The sequence below is a fragment of the Typopeltis vanoorti genome, chromosome 2 (assembly GCF_054136105.1).
Source record: "Typopeltis vanoorti isolate ZY-2024b chromosome 2, IOZ_Tvanoo_1.0, whole genome shotgun sequence".
In the NCBI taxonomy this organism is placed as follows: domain Eukaryota; kingdom Metazoa; phylum Arthropoda; class Arachnida; order Uropygi; family Thelyphonidae; genus Typopeltis; species Typopeltis vanoorti.
The window spans coordinates 165,170,224-165,184,566 of NC_143550.1; the positions used below are offsets into that span (position 1 = coordinate 165,170,224).

The 14,343-nt window shown below is 36.4% G+C and overlaps 1 protein-coding gene across 1 annotated transcript in view; it reads right to left on the bottom strand.

Moving 5' to 3' along the window:
• The window catches only part of LOC150109613 (transcription initiation factor TFIID subunit 6-like), a 98,336-nt gene that overhangs the window by 45,779 nt on the left and 38,214 nt on the right, over positions 1-14,343 (bottom strand). The window contains exon 5 of the mRNA XM_090409210.1: positions 6,714-6,880. Coding sequence (XP_090265336.1) covers positions 6,714-6,880 — 167 coding nt within the window. The remainder of the gene's footprint in view (positions 1-6,713; positions 6,881-14,343) is intronic.

The window sequence follows — 14,343 nt, forward strand, 5'->3', positions numbered from 1 at the left end:
AAGAAGAATGTAAAAAACATTTATACGTTTCGGCAACTAAAAATTCTAATTTTCTTGGAAGAGATTCTGCACAAGTGTGAGACATTGCCAGTTGTAATAAATGGCATACACATCTAATTAAAATTAAGGAGGGAATATATTCAGCTGTCTATATTCAGTTGTTGATAAATGCCATTATTGACACCAACCATAACACTGGCATTGTCTGTACCAATTGCAATGAGATTTTTAATCCAGTTTCTTGGTCAAGAGCTCTTTTTTCAGTGCAGCCACAATACCACTAGTGTCACAATTTTCTAGAACCACCACGCTCAAAAATGTAGGCATAATTTTGTTGAATTTCTTGCTATAATAAATGATTGCCATTCCCAAAATCTTATTCAATGTGACATCATTCGATTCGTCTATTATCAAGCTGAAATTTTCATCTCCAATGTCTGCAATTAGATCTTCTTCAAAATGCTCACTTAGAATATTCTTTACAATTGCAGAGCACTTAGTTCGGTGCATTTTTACCTTTGGCATAATTTGACTGTCTGGGATGATATTTTTTATTTTAAGCTTTATTTTTCTCTTTGCTCATTTTTGAAGAATGGTATACAACTCTTTACTGCAACAAATTACGATCAGTCTTTGAAAACGTCCCACTCGCTATCATAACTACCAACCAGAACACTGTGCAAAGACTAACTTTAGCAGTGCTACCAACTTTAAGGGGACAAAATGGCAGACTGTTGGGTCATGTGACTGACTGACGTCATCATGCGTTTGAAGAAACGTATACGATGCTTGCACCAAACATACAATGCAATTCCTTATGAAATGCGAACATCTGGAAAACTTTTAAAACAATTTCTTTAACAGTAAGTTATAAAAACAACTAAAAAGAGCTAAACTAGTTCTGAAGGAGCTAGATTAAAATTTTTGGAGCTAGGGGGAAAAAAAAAAGAGCTAGCTAGATGTAGCAGACTAATGACTTTCCTTTTTCGAGATAGTGCCACTTCCCCTCCATATACAACTTATTGATAACTATCTGATAGCCATTCACCTACACAAGTTTATCAACCAATTCCATCTGCTTCAGTTTAGTGACAAACTTGTGGTGTGGAAATCTATTAAAAGCCTTTGCAAAATCTAAGTATACCACCATATATGCATCTCCCTTGTCCAATACATTCATCACCTTGTTACAATACATAAGCAAGTATGTAAAATATGACCTCTGTTGTATTTTACATACTAGTGTTTTCAGGACTGGCGCAACTCGTATAAGGGAGCTAAGACTTCACATCACTTGCCTTAGTATCCCATAATGCAAAATACATCTCCTTGTGGACATGTATAATTCTATGCATTATACTTCCTTTCCCTTTTCATAAATTAACCTAAATCACTTGAAATAAAGTTCATTATGTTGCATATCCCATTTTTTTAATTTCAGCTGGTATCTCATCTGTTTCTACAGTTTCTCAGTTAGGTGATTCATTAATTGCTTTTAATTTCATCCAGTAAGAGTATTTTGACTTTCTTTTTCAACTTCATATTATGGTTCAATAATTTCATTATTCATATTTATTTTCCATTATATAAGCCTTCAAGATATTCCTTCCATTTATCTGCTATCTCTTTGTTACCAGTAAACATTTTTTTTTTTTTTAACTAGGAATTTACTTTTTATGTTTTGGGATCATGGATATATATAGCAATTATTCAATATACCACACATAATGTATGCTCGAGTACTGCTTCTCAAGTGTGCTTATCCTCAATGAATCATAGCATAGCAAGACTACTCAGGAGGAAAATTTCTCTGTAGTCCTTGCACTGTTTTATATCCTCTTTTTAAAGATGTGTATTATGAGAGCTCTACTCCAATCATCTGAAGTTTGACCTTATTGACAATGCCGTCTGAATTATGCAGTACAAAAACTGTAAAATTTTTACATTGCCATATTTCAGCATTATGATCAAATAACATCTACTACAGATGTCTTTCCACATTTCTGGTTTTTGATGACCTTTTTCTACTTCAAGTAGAAAACATCATCACATATGTACTCTGGGTTGCATTTCAAAGTAATTACTCCAGAATATATTAACCTTCAGTTTTTATGATATATTTATCATCTCTAATTCCTTTTATGGAGTAATATTCTTTCCTCCATTTCTAAGTTTTTTCAACAGCTTCCAGAATATTTTGCAATCTTCCTGAAATTTATTTTTTATACTCTTAATGATTGTCTCATAACTGATTATGGAAGGATGATATTGAGAAAACAGTATAAGAACAACTGCTGCAGAGGATATAGTTGAGATATATAATGAGCAGTTCATAAAGGTTTTTCATTCTTGTGAATGTGACATCATGGAGAGTTTGATTGTAAGTGAGCAAGAGATACATGGGGAAATTGAGCAAACTTTATGTTAATAAGGCTATGGGACATGATAATATATTACCACATATTTTGAAGGAATGTGCCATGGAGTTGGCATCTGCCTTGAAATAATTGTTTAATATGAGTCTTGCAATGGGTCAATTTCCAAAGGAGTGGAAGGAAGGCAAGATTTGCACTTCATAAGTGAGGTGACAGAACTCAAACATCAAATTATAGGCCTATCTGTGTATCACTTGTTGTGGTGAGTGAGAACCAGAATCCAGAATTGGGTATTATCTTTGATGGACAACACAGATTTGCTAAAGGAAGGTCATGTTTTGGTAATCTACTTACTTATTACAACAGGGTGACAGCTGCATTGGACGAGGGAGATGGACAGTGCTGTACTTAGATTTTGCAAAGGATTTTGATAGATTACCACATGATAAGTTGATAGTCAAACTGGAGTGGATAGGACTGAATATTAGACTAGTGTTGGATCAGAGATTGACTATCTCATAGGTATCAGCAAGTTGTGTGTGGGGTTGGAAGTTTATTTTCCACTTGGTTAGACTATAATAAATTTAGTTTAATCCTTTATCAAAGTGTATGCAAACAAAGGTTTGCGCCTGAAGTATCTTCAGGACTGAGGCAACTCATAGTAAAAGTGGACCAAGCTCTCATCACTCCCTGTCTCAGTATCTCCCATAATACAAAGCACATCTCCTCGCAGACATGTATAATGCTATACATTAAGGGAAGGGCCACTACTCAGTATCTCCCATAATACAAAGCACATCTCCTCGCAGACATGTATAATGCTATACATTAAGGGAAGGGCCACTACTCAGACCGGTTTCAACCCCTTTACTGAGGTCTCGTCAGTGGGAGCCCGACCCAGAAATGGTGATACTAAGGCAGAAGCAATGGAGAGGTCCACTTTTACTACGAGTTGCCTCAGTCCTGAAGATACTTCAGGTGCAAACCTTTGTTTGCATACACTTGGATAAAAGATTAAACTAAATTTATTATAGCCTAACCAAGTGGAAAATAAATTTCCAACATCTTTCTCTAAATCCAGAGTAATCTAATAATAAGGTGGTACACCTTTTGGCAACTCATATAAGTAAATATCATCATCATACGTATCAAGGATTTAGGCCTAGCATGGCCTGTTCCGGCTTTAGAAGTCATCGTTGAATCGTTTAAGATGTCCTGGTTTTCTTTTTCCTGATGGCTTGTACTTTAAGGCTTGTTTCGGTAATCGTTCTGTTTTCATTCTTTGAATATGTTCTATCCATTTATGTTTATATTTTTTTAATTTTTTCTATTACTGGTTCTTGGTTTAATTCTTTCATAATTTCTTCATTTCTTTTGTGATTAAATAGGGTATACTTTGCAGTTTTTCTCATAAACTTCATTTCTGCTGTTGTTAATCTTTGTTTGTCTTTTTGTTTTATTGTCCAGATTTCACTTCCATACAATAGGACTGGTAGGGCTAATGTATTGTATTCTTTTAGACTGGTTTGTTTTTGAACTAGGTTTGGTTTAAATATAGAGTTAATTACACCTGTTATTTTTAAATATTTTGCGATTTTTACGTTTATATCTTTTTTATTTTCATATGTGATCATACATCGTAGGTAGTTAAATAAATTCACCTGTTCTAAGATCTTGTTATCTATTACTATTTTAGTTCTTCCTGGATCTTGTCCTTTAAAGGCCATAGTTTTTGATTTTTCTGTTGATATTATTATACCATAATCTTTGGATATCTCATTTAGATCTAAAATAGCTTTCTGTAGTTTATCTTCAGAATTTGTAATTATTATTTGGTCGTCGGCAAAGAGGAGAGTGTTTAAGTTTACTGTAGGAGAAAGTTTAATTCCTTGATGTAAAGTTTTATTCCATTTTATTATTATTTCATTTAAGTAGATATTAAAAAGAGTTGCTGAGAGGGGACATCCCTGTCGGACCCCTTGGTTTATCTCTCTTGTATATGATAGCTTGTGATTTAATCTTATTTCTATTTGATTATTTTCATATATACTTGTGATAGCTTTCAGGATATTATTCGGTATTTGTCTTTCTTTTAATATGTTAAATAATATGTTTCCTTTAACTTTGTCAAATGTTTTTTCAAAGTCAATAAATGCAATATGTGTTTCTAAATTGTATTAATTTTAGACAAAAGGCCAGGTCTATACATGATCGTCCTTTTCTAAATCCATTCTGTACTTCTAAAATAAAGTTTTCGGAATATTTCATTAGTTTGCTATTTAAGATTCTGCTATATATTTTGTATTTAGGAATTTAGTATACTGATACTTCTCTTCTATAGTTTTTAGGGTCATCTCTATTACCTTTTTTAAAGATAGGAATCGCAATTGCGTTTTTCCATTCTATTGGGGGGGGGATACCAGTTGAATAAATTTTATTTAAAAATAATAAGAGTCTTTCTTTGAATCTTGTTCCTGCGTATTTATATAATTCTGAACCTAGCTTACCTTCTCCAGGTGATTTTCCGTTTCTTGTTTCTTTCAGGCTGATTTCTAATTCTTCTTTAGTTATTTCCTTTTCATTAATTGTTTGCCAGTTGTCTTTTTTAAAATATTTGTCTGTCCACAATTCTGTGTAGTAATTTAAAATTCTTCTAATTTCAATTCAGTGTTTAATTTTATGTTTTCTTTGGTATCTGCATTTAAGTGTTTCAAAATTTTATATACATTGGGTCTTATTTTATATAAATCATGTTCTAAATTAGAAACAAATTTGTTCCATGATTCTCTATGTCTTTTTCTGAGTTCTCTTTTAGCTATGGCTCTTATTCTTTTATATTCTATTTCATCTTCTAATCTTTTACTGCTTAACCATTTGTGATAGGCTTCTTTTTTCTTTTTGATTATTTCTTTCATTGTATCATCTCAGATCTTCAGTTGTTTCCTTTTATTGAATTTTTTGGTCTTTCCTAAGCTTTCATTTGCTGCTGCATTTAGTATCGTTTTTATATTAAGCCATTCTATTTCTTCATTTTGTTTTATTTTATCTAGATATTGGTAAATTCTTTGTTCATAGAATTGGTCTAATTCTATTTCTTTATATGCTATTCCTCTTACATTCCAGTTTGCTATGTGTATTATATTTTGTCGTTTCCATTCCAGGGTCGTTTCCCATAGATTCAATCCGATTAACCTTTTCTGTCTTACTAATAGAATTATGTTCTCTATGTCAGGGGACTAGCCTGACGATGGAATAGTTCAGTGGTAGGGCTGCTACCTTAAGGCTTCTGAACTAGCCTTCTTCCGAATTTAAACCCATAGGAGGAATAGGGTATATTGAAGGGGGAAGGAGTAGATTATAGAAGAATTATAGTAAGGTTTATAGAGAGGGCATAGTTGTAAGGCCAGAAATGAAAAGACCCCATGGCCCTCGAGTACTCTAATAGCATAAGGGTCATAAAATAAGAAGAGTTGGCTGATAAGGCCTTATAGGAAAGATTAAAGTAAGTGGATCTTCCTCAAAGTAGAAGGAGAGGATAGATCCAGCTAGGGGTCTATGGGAGTGCCACTTCCCTTACAATCAAGATGATTGCCCCTTATGAGTAAATAAGTAAATATGACCTCTCCATTGTTTCTGCCTTAGTATCACCACTTCTGGATCTGTCTCCCACTGACGAGACCTCAATAAAGTAGTTCCCTATGCAAGGTCTGAAGTTTGGTTTTTGGGATGGTTGTTAGTAGCACTTGTTTTTTGCACCAGCATTGTTCTTTATAGTCAATGGTCCACACTTCATCACCATTTTGGTGTTTTTCTTCCAGTTGTTGGCACAACTGATGACTTTGTTCCCACTGGGCAGAGGTAAGATCCAGATGGGCTTGTATATATGGGGATGAAGTACATCTATTTTTTTTTTGTGTGTGTGTGTGTGTGTGTGTGTGTGTGTTAATGAATAGAATAAATAAACTTGATAAATAATGTTGACATTCTAATTTGGAAGCTGCTGTTACCTGCTTAAATATACATGCCCCATGGAAGAACGATCCAAGTTGTTTCCCATAAGACTACTTGAATTCAGTGACAGACTTATCTACTACCAGAGACATTACAAAATAAGAAATTGCAGACTTGTATCATATGTAACATGCTGTAACAAGCTGGTTGGCTTTAGTGAGTACTTGTAGATGGTTGGTGTACAATGGGCAGGATAATTTCAGGAAAGATTACACAATACTTGTTGGCATGACATAAAAATTAATACAGCAATTTTTGTATCATTTCATATTACTCCTCTCATCTTTCAAACATGAGTTTTCAACATTACTTTTCATGAATACTTACAAAAGACAGTTCATGAGTAGCTAGTTGCTTCACCCTCACAATTTCTACATGCTTTCTTTTGTTCTTATTGTTTATGTCTGGCATCCTGCTTGTTGGTGAACAGCCTCCAGTTTTACTTAGTTTTAAAGCTGGATCAATGCTTTCAATTCTCTGCTGCTCTTTAGACACTATTTATAAAGAATGACACTGCATTATATGGATGGACCACAATAATAGTTTTACAATAAGCTCTCACTATAGAGAACTCATAGAGATCAAAGGAACAATATAATGGACAGTGTCTATAAAATCATAAAAAAGCTTAATGGTAAAACTAACAGCAAGAGGGAAAAATACATTTATTGAACTTGCTAATATTTCTCTAGTTTTTCTACCCACCATCAGAGCACGATGAAACTGTGACAGACACAGACAGCACTAAAAACAAGTAATTGTAGAAACAGTTTAAATTGTAATTGACACCTTATGTCCTTACACGACACACACTCTATGGGTCAGATAACTACAAAGTCAATTCAAAGAAGTCCAGCTATTAGGCTATCATTTTAAGACCTAACAGCCAGACTTCTCTGAATTAACTTTGTAGTTATTTGACCCACAGAGGACATTAGGTGTCAGTTATAATTTAAATTGTTTCTACAATTACTTGGTTTAGTGCTGTGTGCCTGTCACAGTTTCATTATGCTCTGATGATGCTGGATAGCAAACTAGCAAAATATTAGTGAGTTTAATAAATGTATTTTTCTCTCTTGGTGTTAGTTATACTCTTAAGCTTTATTATGGATAATGAACAACACCTAAGCCTTTCTATATGAGTATCCATAAAAATTTGCTTTAAAATCATTGTTGTTATAGGTAGGGCTTGATTAGGACTTTGATAATTTGCATGGTGAATGGGTTTGTTATAATGACATCTGCTATAGCGAGAGCTCAGAATTAAATTAAATAAAATACATCTCATGCAGGTAAAATAAATAAAACAAAACAAGTTGGTTTTGCTTTATTTACCTAATGTCGCTAGTCTTTGCCAGTTACATTGTTATTATTAATGTATAGCACTTCCAGTCAATAAAAAGCAAGTTTCAATCACAGATAATTGATAGATACAACAGATTGGTATGGATGGATGTCAGAAAGATGGTGTCACTGATATAATCTATGGATGCTTGGTGTTATACACAAAAGTGATACACAAAACAGTATTTCTCATAATTTATCTTTAAGATCTTAATACAGCTTATTTTCTGAGTGAAGGGGCATGCAAATCAGATTACTTATTCACATTATAAGGGTGCTTAAGAAAATAAGATAAGAGCACATTACTCATAAAAAACATCATTCATGTGAGAGTTAAATATGTGAAGGTGCCATACAATATGATGTCAATGTGATTCCATTCACAAGATGGAATGAGCATCTTATTGTATCATCATCATCACATCATCATTTTCAAGATAAATGGATGACTGGAAATGTCATATATAAAGGTGCATGTCACAATCAGATTTCTGCATGCTAAAAGTACTCTATTGTCAGAAATTCATCACTACTTGACAATAGTACAGTATAGTATAATGATAGTGAGGGATTGTTTACAGCATTGGGCAGATGAGCTCAATGTTATCTGTGAGAGTAAGCACAAATGTGTTAAGGGGCACTCCTTTTTTAGTAATCTGATTGCCTTTTATAATAAAGTGACAAGAGCAATTGATGAGGAAAAGGCATATTCTGCCATTTTTTTTGGATTTTACAAAGGCATTTGACAGGGTGCCATATGATGATAAACTAATATTTAAATTGCAGCACATGGGTTTGGATGTCAGGTTAGTGAACAGAACTGGGGATTGGCTGTCTGATAGATATCAGACAGTCAATCCCCATTGTATGAGGGAGCATTATCATGGAAGCAGAAGGTTATAAGTGACGTTCCACATGACTTAGTACTGAAACTTGTATTGCTTAACCTTTACATCAATGAATTGAAGGAGGATATTCAGTTGTTTGCAGATAATGTGAAGCTGGGAAGGGTTATTAGTAATAGTGCAGATGTGGTAGCCTTTCAAGAGGATTTGAATAAAATGGACAGATGGGCAAATTAATGGGGTAACTGTCAGGTTAATTCAGCTAAATGTAAAGTTTTAACTGAAGGAATATGGATTTCAAAGTTTTTACATAGAAGGAGAGGTGATAGGATCGAGAGATTTAAACTGCTGAAAGGCAGTTATAGGGTTGACATTGGGGAGTTATTAAATTTGGTGGAGAAAGAACAAAGGAGAAAGATTGTGGAAGTGAAGATATAGGTGGATTGATAGAGTAAAAAGTGCCTTAAAAGATAGAAATATAAGATCTGATAATGTCGGAGTCTTGACAGGTAACAGACTGATTTGGAGGAAAATTGTAGATAGGAAGTTAGTAATGATGTAAAGTTTTGCATGCTGTTTGATCATATCCTGTACACCCCCTTGAGGGTACATGTCAGAAAATTGTTGATGATGATAGAATTGCAATTAGGAGAACAGACTGAGGTAATGTAGTCTTAAAAGAATGACAAATACAGGGATGAGATAAAATAGAAACATATAAGTCAGTAAACACATTGCAGCTTATGGCTGATGAAGCAGAACTCGGGGTTATTCCTAGAAAATGACTAGAAGCAAGGCTAGGAAGTGTGAAGACAAAATTATTTTCACGGTAAGCAGTGAGTCTGTGTGGAATGAGCTACCATTAGATGTTGTGACTGCATCTTTGGTGGATATATTCAAAGGAAGGTATGATAGGTATTTAAGAGTGACTGATTAAAATGGCCCTCCCTTGATGAATACATGGAGGTGAATACATAATAATAATTTTTAATCTAACTCTCAGATCTATAAAATAAAATTGGTGTTTTATTTTATAGTATACAAGACAGAACACTGTCTTGTATACTGCTACTACAATGTTTTAATAACATTTCTTAATCCAAATAAATGTGTTTAATTGCAAACTAGCAAAAACCATTTGCTTATTCCAGTATCTATTTCCAACTATAATTTATTTTTTCATATTGAATAAAAACGGCATCTAAATATGGTCGACTCATTATAGCAAACATTAAGGGATCAGAGGAATAATTTGTTATAAATTATTTCCTCAAGGGCTCACTTTAGTGAGTACGGGCATGGCAAACCCGAGGTACCTGATGCTGGACCATGCCTTACTTCATGTAATATATATCTGTTATATTATTCTGTAGACTGGTCCCTCCCCTTCTTTCTCCTCTCCTTGCTCCTCCCCCCTGATGCTATTAGAGTATTCAAGGGCTAGGGGTGAGTCTTTCCTATCTTGCTAAGTCATTTCATCTTATGCAGCTGCCGAAGGAGACAAGCTAGCCTCAATAGGTGCCGGTCCCAAGCCTGGATAAATGCGAGGGTTGATGTCAGGAAGGGCATCCGGTTGGAAAACTTCAATGCCAGCTCAAACTATGATTATGAGTCGAAGAGAAAATGATATAAGGGCTAGGGCGTACCCCTTAAGCGACGCGCAGCCACATCGCCCTACAGCTGCGAGAAATGGACGAGGGCTACCACACATCAAGGGCAGGTGCGGTTAAAGAAGCGAGCCCAGCAGGTGGACAGGATGTTGCGAGTGGGAACACTGAATGTTGGAATAATGACTGGAAGAGGAAGAGAGGTGGCAGACATGATGAGGAAGAGGAAGTTGGACATTTTATGTGTGCAGGAGACAAGGTGGAAGGGGGGAAATGCAAAGGAACTGGGAGATGGATATAAATTGTTCTACTCTGGAGCGAATAACGAGGGAAGAAATGGTGTAGGAATTGTGGTGTGTGGCAGAATGAAGGGTGAAGTACTGGACGTAGGTAGAAGGAATGACAGGATCATGCGAATGAAATTGGGTCTTGGAGAAGAGCGGGTGGTCGTATTATGTGTATATGCCCCGCAAGTTGGTTGTACAGCAGAGGAAAAAGATGAGTTCTGGAACATGTTAGATGAAGAAATGAGGGAATTGGAAGAAAATGAGATGGTGATTGTCGGAGGAGATTTGAACGGACACATAGGAAGACAGAATAGAGACTGTGAAAGGGTGCATGGTGGCCACGGAGTGGGAATGATGAACCAGGAAGGAGAGAGGGTTGTGGACTTTGCAGTAGCGTTTGATCTGGCAATTGTGAACTCGTTTTCCTACAAGAGAGAACATTCGATAACATTTAGGAGTGGTAACAACAGCTCACAAATTGACTACATTTTGACTAGAAGAAAACCTCTTAAGGTTGTGACAAATTGTAAAGTAATTCCAACAGATCAAGTAGCACAACAACACCGACTGCTGTGCGCAGACTTTAAAATAAGATCAAAGATAAGAACTTCTGGATGCCGTGGGATGAAGACAATTAAGTGGTTTTGCTTAAAAGAGGAGAGTGTGAGGAATCGTTTTAGGGAGAGGGTGTAAGAGAGGATTTCGGATGGACTGGAAAGTGTACAGGATTGGTGGAAACATAATTCAAAAGTAATCCTGAGCTGTGCAATTGAGGTGCTTGGTGAGACATCTGGAAAGTTTAGAGAGCAGAAGGAGGGTTGGTGGTGGAATAATGATGTACAAGTGGCAGTGACAGCTAAGAGGAAGGCAAAGCAGAAGTGGGATGAGTCAAGAGTGGAAGAGGACAGAGAGGTGTACAAAGAGAGAAAGCAAGAAGCCAAGAGAGTTGTGGCACAGGCGAAGGCCATGGCATATCAAGATCTGTATGATCAATTAGAAACAAAGGAAGGACAGAGAAAAATTTGCCAACTAGCGAAATGTAGAAATAAAGCAGCAAAGGACATCTTACATGTGAGGCAGATCAAAGATGCTGAAGGAAGAGTATTATGGAGGGATGTGGACATAAGAAACAGATGGAAAATATACTTTGAGGGACTTTTGAATGAGGAAAATGCAAGGACTCTCAGAGGAGATGGGCAGCCTTCTGAGGGGATGGTACAGAACATCAGTAGAGTGGAAGTGACGGAGGCCATGAAGAGGATGAGGAATGGAAAATCGGTGGGCCCGACAGAATTCCAGTGGAGGCATGGAAGGCACTTGGGGAAGAGGGAATTGACCTGCTGTGGGACCTGTTCATGAAAGTTTGCCAACAGGAAAATATACCCGAGGAATGGAGGGAGAGTACTCTTGTCCCCATCTACAAGGGTAAAGGGGATGCACAAGACTGTAAAAATTACAGAGGAATAAAGTTGATGTCCCACGCAATGAAGGTCCTAGAAAGGGTTCTTGATGGTAGATTGAGGAAGGAGGTGGAGATTGCAAAGGAACAATTTGGATTCATGCCTGGTAGATCAACAACAGATGCTATCTTTGGGTTACGGCAGATGATGGAAAAATATCGAGAGAAACAAAGGGAGCTACATCTGGTATTGATTGATCTGGAGAAAGCATACGATAGAGTGCCAAGGCAAGAAGTCTGGAGGTGTCTGAGGGAGAAGAAGGTGCCGGAGAAATATGTCAGGTTGGTGCGGGAAATGTACAGAAATGTGAAGACAAGTGTTCGGACCTGTTTGGGACAGACAGAAAGTTTTCAAGTAACAGTTGGCTTGCATCAAGGGTCATCATTAAGTCTGTTTCTGTTTAATATTGTGATGGAGGTGGTAACAGAGGAGGTGAGAGAAGATGCGCCTTGGACAATGTTGTATGCAGATGACATCTTGTTGTGTGTAGATTCAAGAGAAGAAGCGGGAACCAAACTGGAAAGATGGAGAAAAGTACTGGAAGAGAGAGAGGTATGAGACTGAGCAGAAGTAAGACAAAGTATATGTGTTGCGCAGTCAGCGGCGGCCAGGAGACAGATCTGGAGCTGGAAGGAAATGTCATCAAGAAGGTGAGAGACTTTAGATACTTAGGTTCAACAGTGGAAAAAGATGGAAGAGCTGAGAAGGAAGTGGGATGCAGGATACAAGCGGGTTGGAGGAACTGGAGGGAGATGGCTGGAGTGTTATGTGATAAGAGGGTGCCGATCTGAAAGGCAAAATTTATAGGACAGTAGTGAGGCCAGCTATGACATATGCTATAGAAACTGTAGCCCTGAGGAAAAATAACATCAGCAGGATGGAAGTAGCAGAGATGAGAATGCTTAGGTGGATGTGCGGTGTGACCAGAAAGGATCGTCTGAGAAATGACTATGTCAGGGGAACAGTGAAAGTTACGAACTTAGGAGCAAAAATAAGGCAAGGTTGAGATGGTTTGGTCATGTGATGAGGAGGGAGGACGAATATGTGGGAAAAAGGGTCATGCAGATGGATGTGCAAGGAAGGCGGAAGCGTGGGTGGCCAAAGAAGAGATGGAGGGAGCTGGTAGAAGAGGACTTGAAGAAGAAGAACTTGTATGTGGTGACAGCCCAAGACAGGAAGGTGTGGAGGAGACTCATTACAAACAGTGACCCCACTTAAGTGGGAGAAGCTGCAGAAGAAGAAGAAGAAGGAATAATTTGTTTTAGTGAATTTGTAGCTATTTGGAAAAATAGCTATTTCGGGATTTGGAAGAGACTTTTTTTTTTAGTAGTTTATTATAATAAATGAGTTTGTTATAGCAGCATGTGCTGTGGTGAAAGTCAACTACAGCTGATGTATTTTACTTATTCTAAACGTTCTCCAATGAGAGTGCAGTTGCTGTTTTTCCGTGTTGGTGACTTTTTTTTTTTTTTTGAATAGATTTCATTTTTTATTGCTAGTTTTTTTTAAACTTATGACAGCAGTTATTCAAGTTAGCTAAAGAATCCTAAAGAAAATTCGACTGGGGTCACTTATGGATAAAAACAAAAACTTAAGTGCTGAGCTGAATATTTCAAATTCCAATGTCTCGTTTAATACGTCTTTGCTAGCTGCCATTCCACATTTCAATTTTTGATGGCTTTTTCTGCCTCAAGTATTGATATATACTCTTTTTTGCATTCCTCTTGAAAATTTTCTACTATAGTTCTATCACTGCTTGGTTCGTTTAACAGTTTATCAAAGTAATTACTCCAAACATCGAGGATATCCTTATCTTCAGTTTTCATGGCACCTTTACCATCTTTGATTCCTTTTACAATACTCTTTTCTCCATTTCTGAGCTTTATTCAATAGCCTCCAGAACCTGTTGCCACTTTCCTAATGTTTATTTTCCATACTCTTACCAAAGGCTTCCCATAACTTTTGTTTAGATACTTTTACACATAACTTAGCTCTCTTATATTTTTCTCTGTATTCTTTTAGCGTATCTGCTGACTTATTTGGAACTTCTGGTATGCTATCTTCTTTGCCAGGACTGCTTCTGTGTCCACCATGGTAGTCTTATTTTCTATTCTTCTGAACCCTCCTAAGCAGTGCACAACAGAGACTATTAATTTTAAAGGTAGCATCTCCATTCCATACATTAGCACAGTCTCTAAGAAAATAGCTAAAGTCCTTAAAAAATATAATATCAGGACCTTCTTCACCACACTTCCAAAAATCCGCTCTCTAATCAGCCATCCAAAACCTACTCATCACAACCTTAAGTACCCTGGAGTATATAAATTGTGGTGTGATTGCAATATCCCATACTTTGGTCAAACTAACAAATCTATTGAACAACGCATAGAGGAGCATAAGAGAGACATCTCATA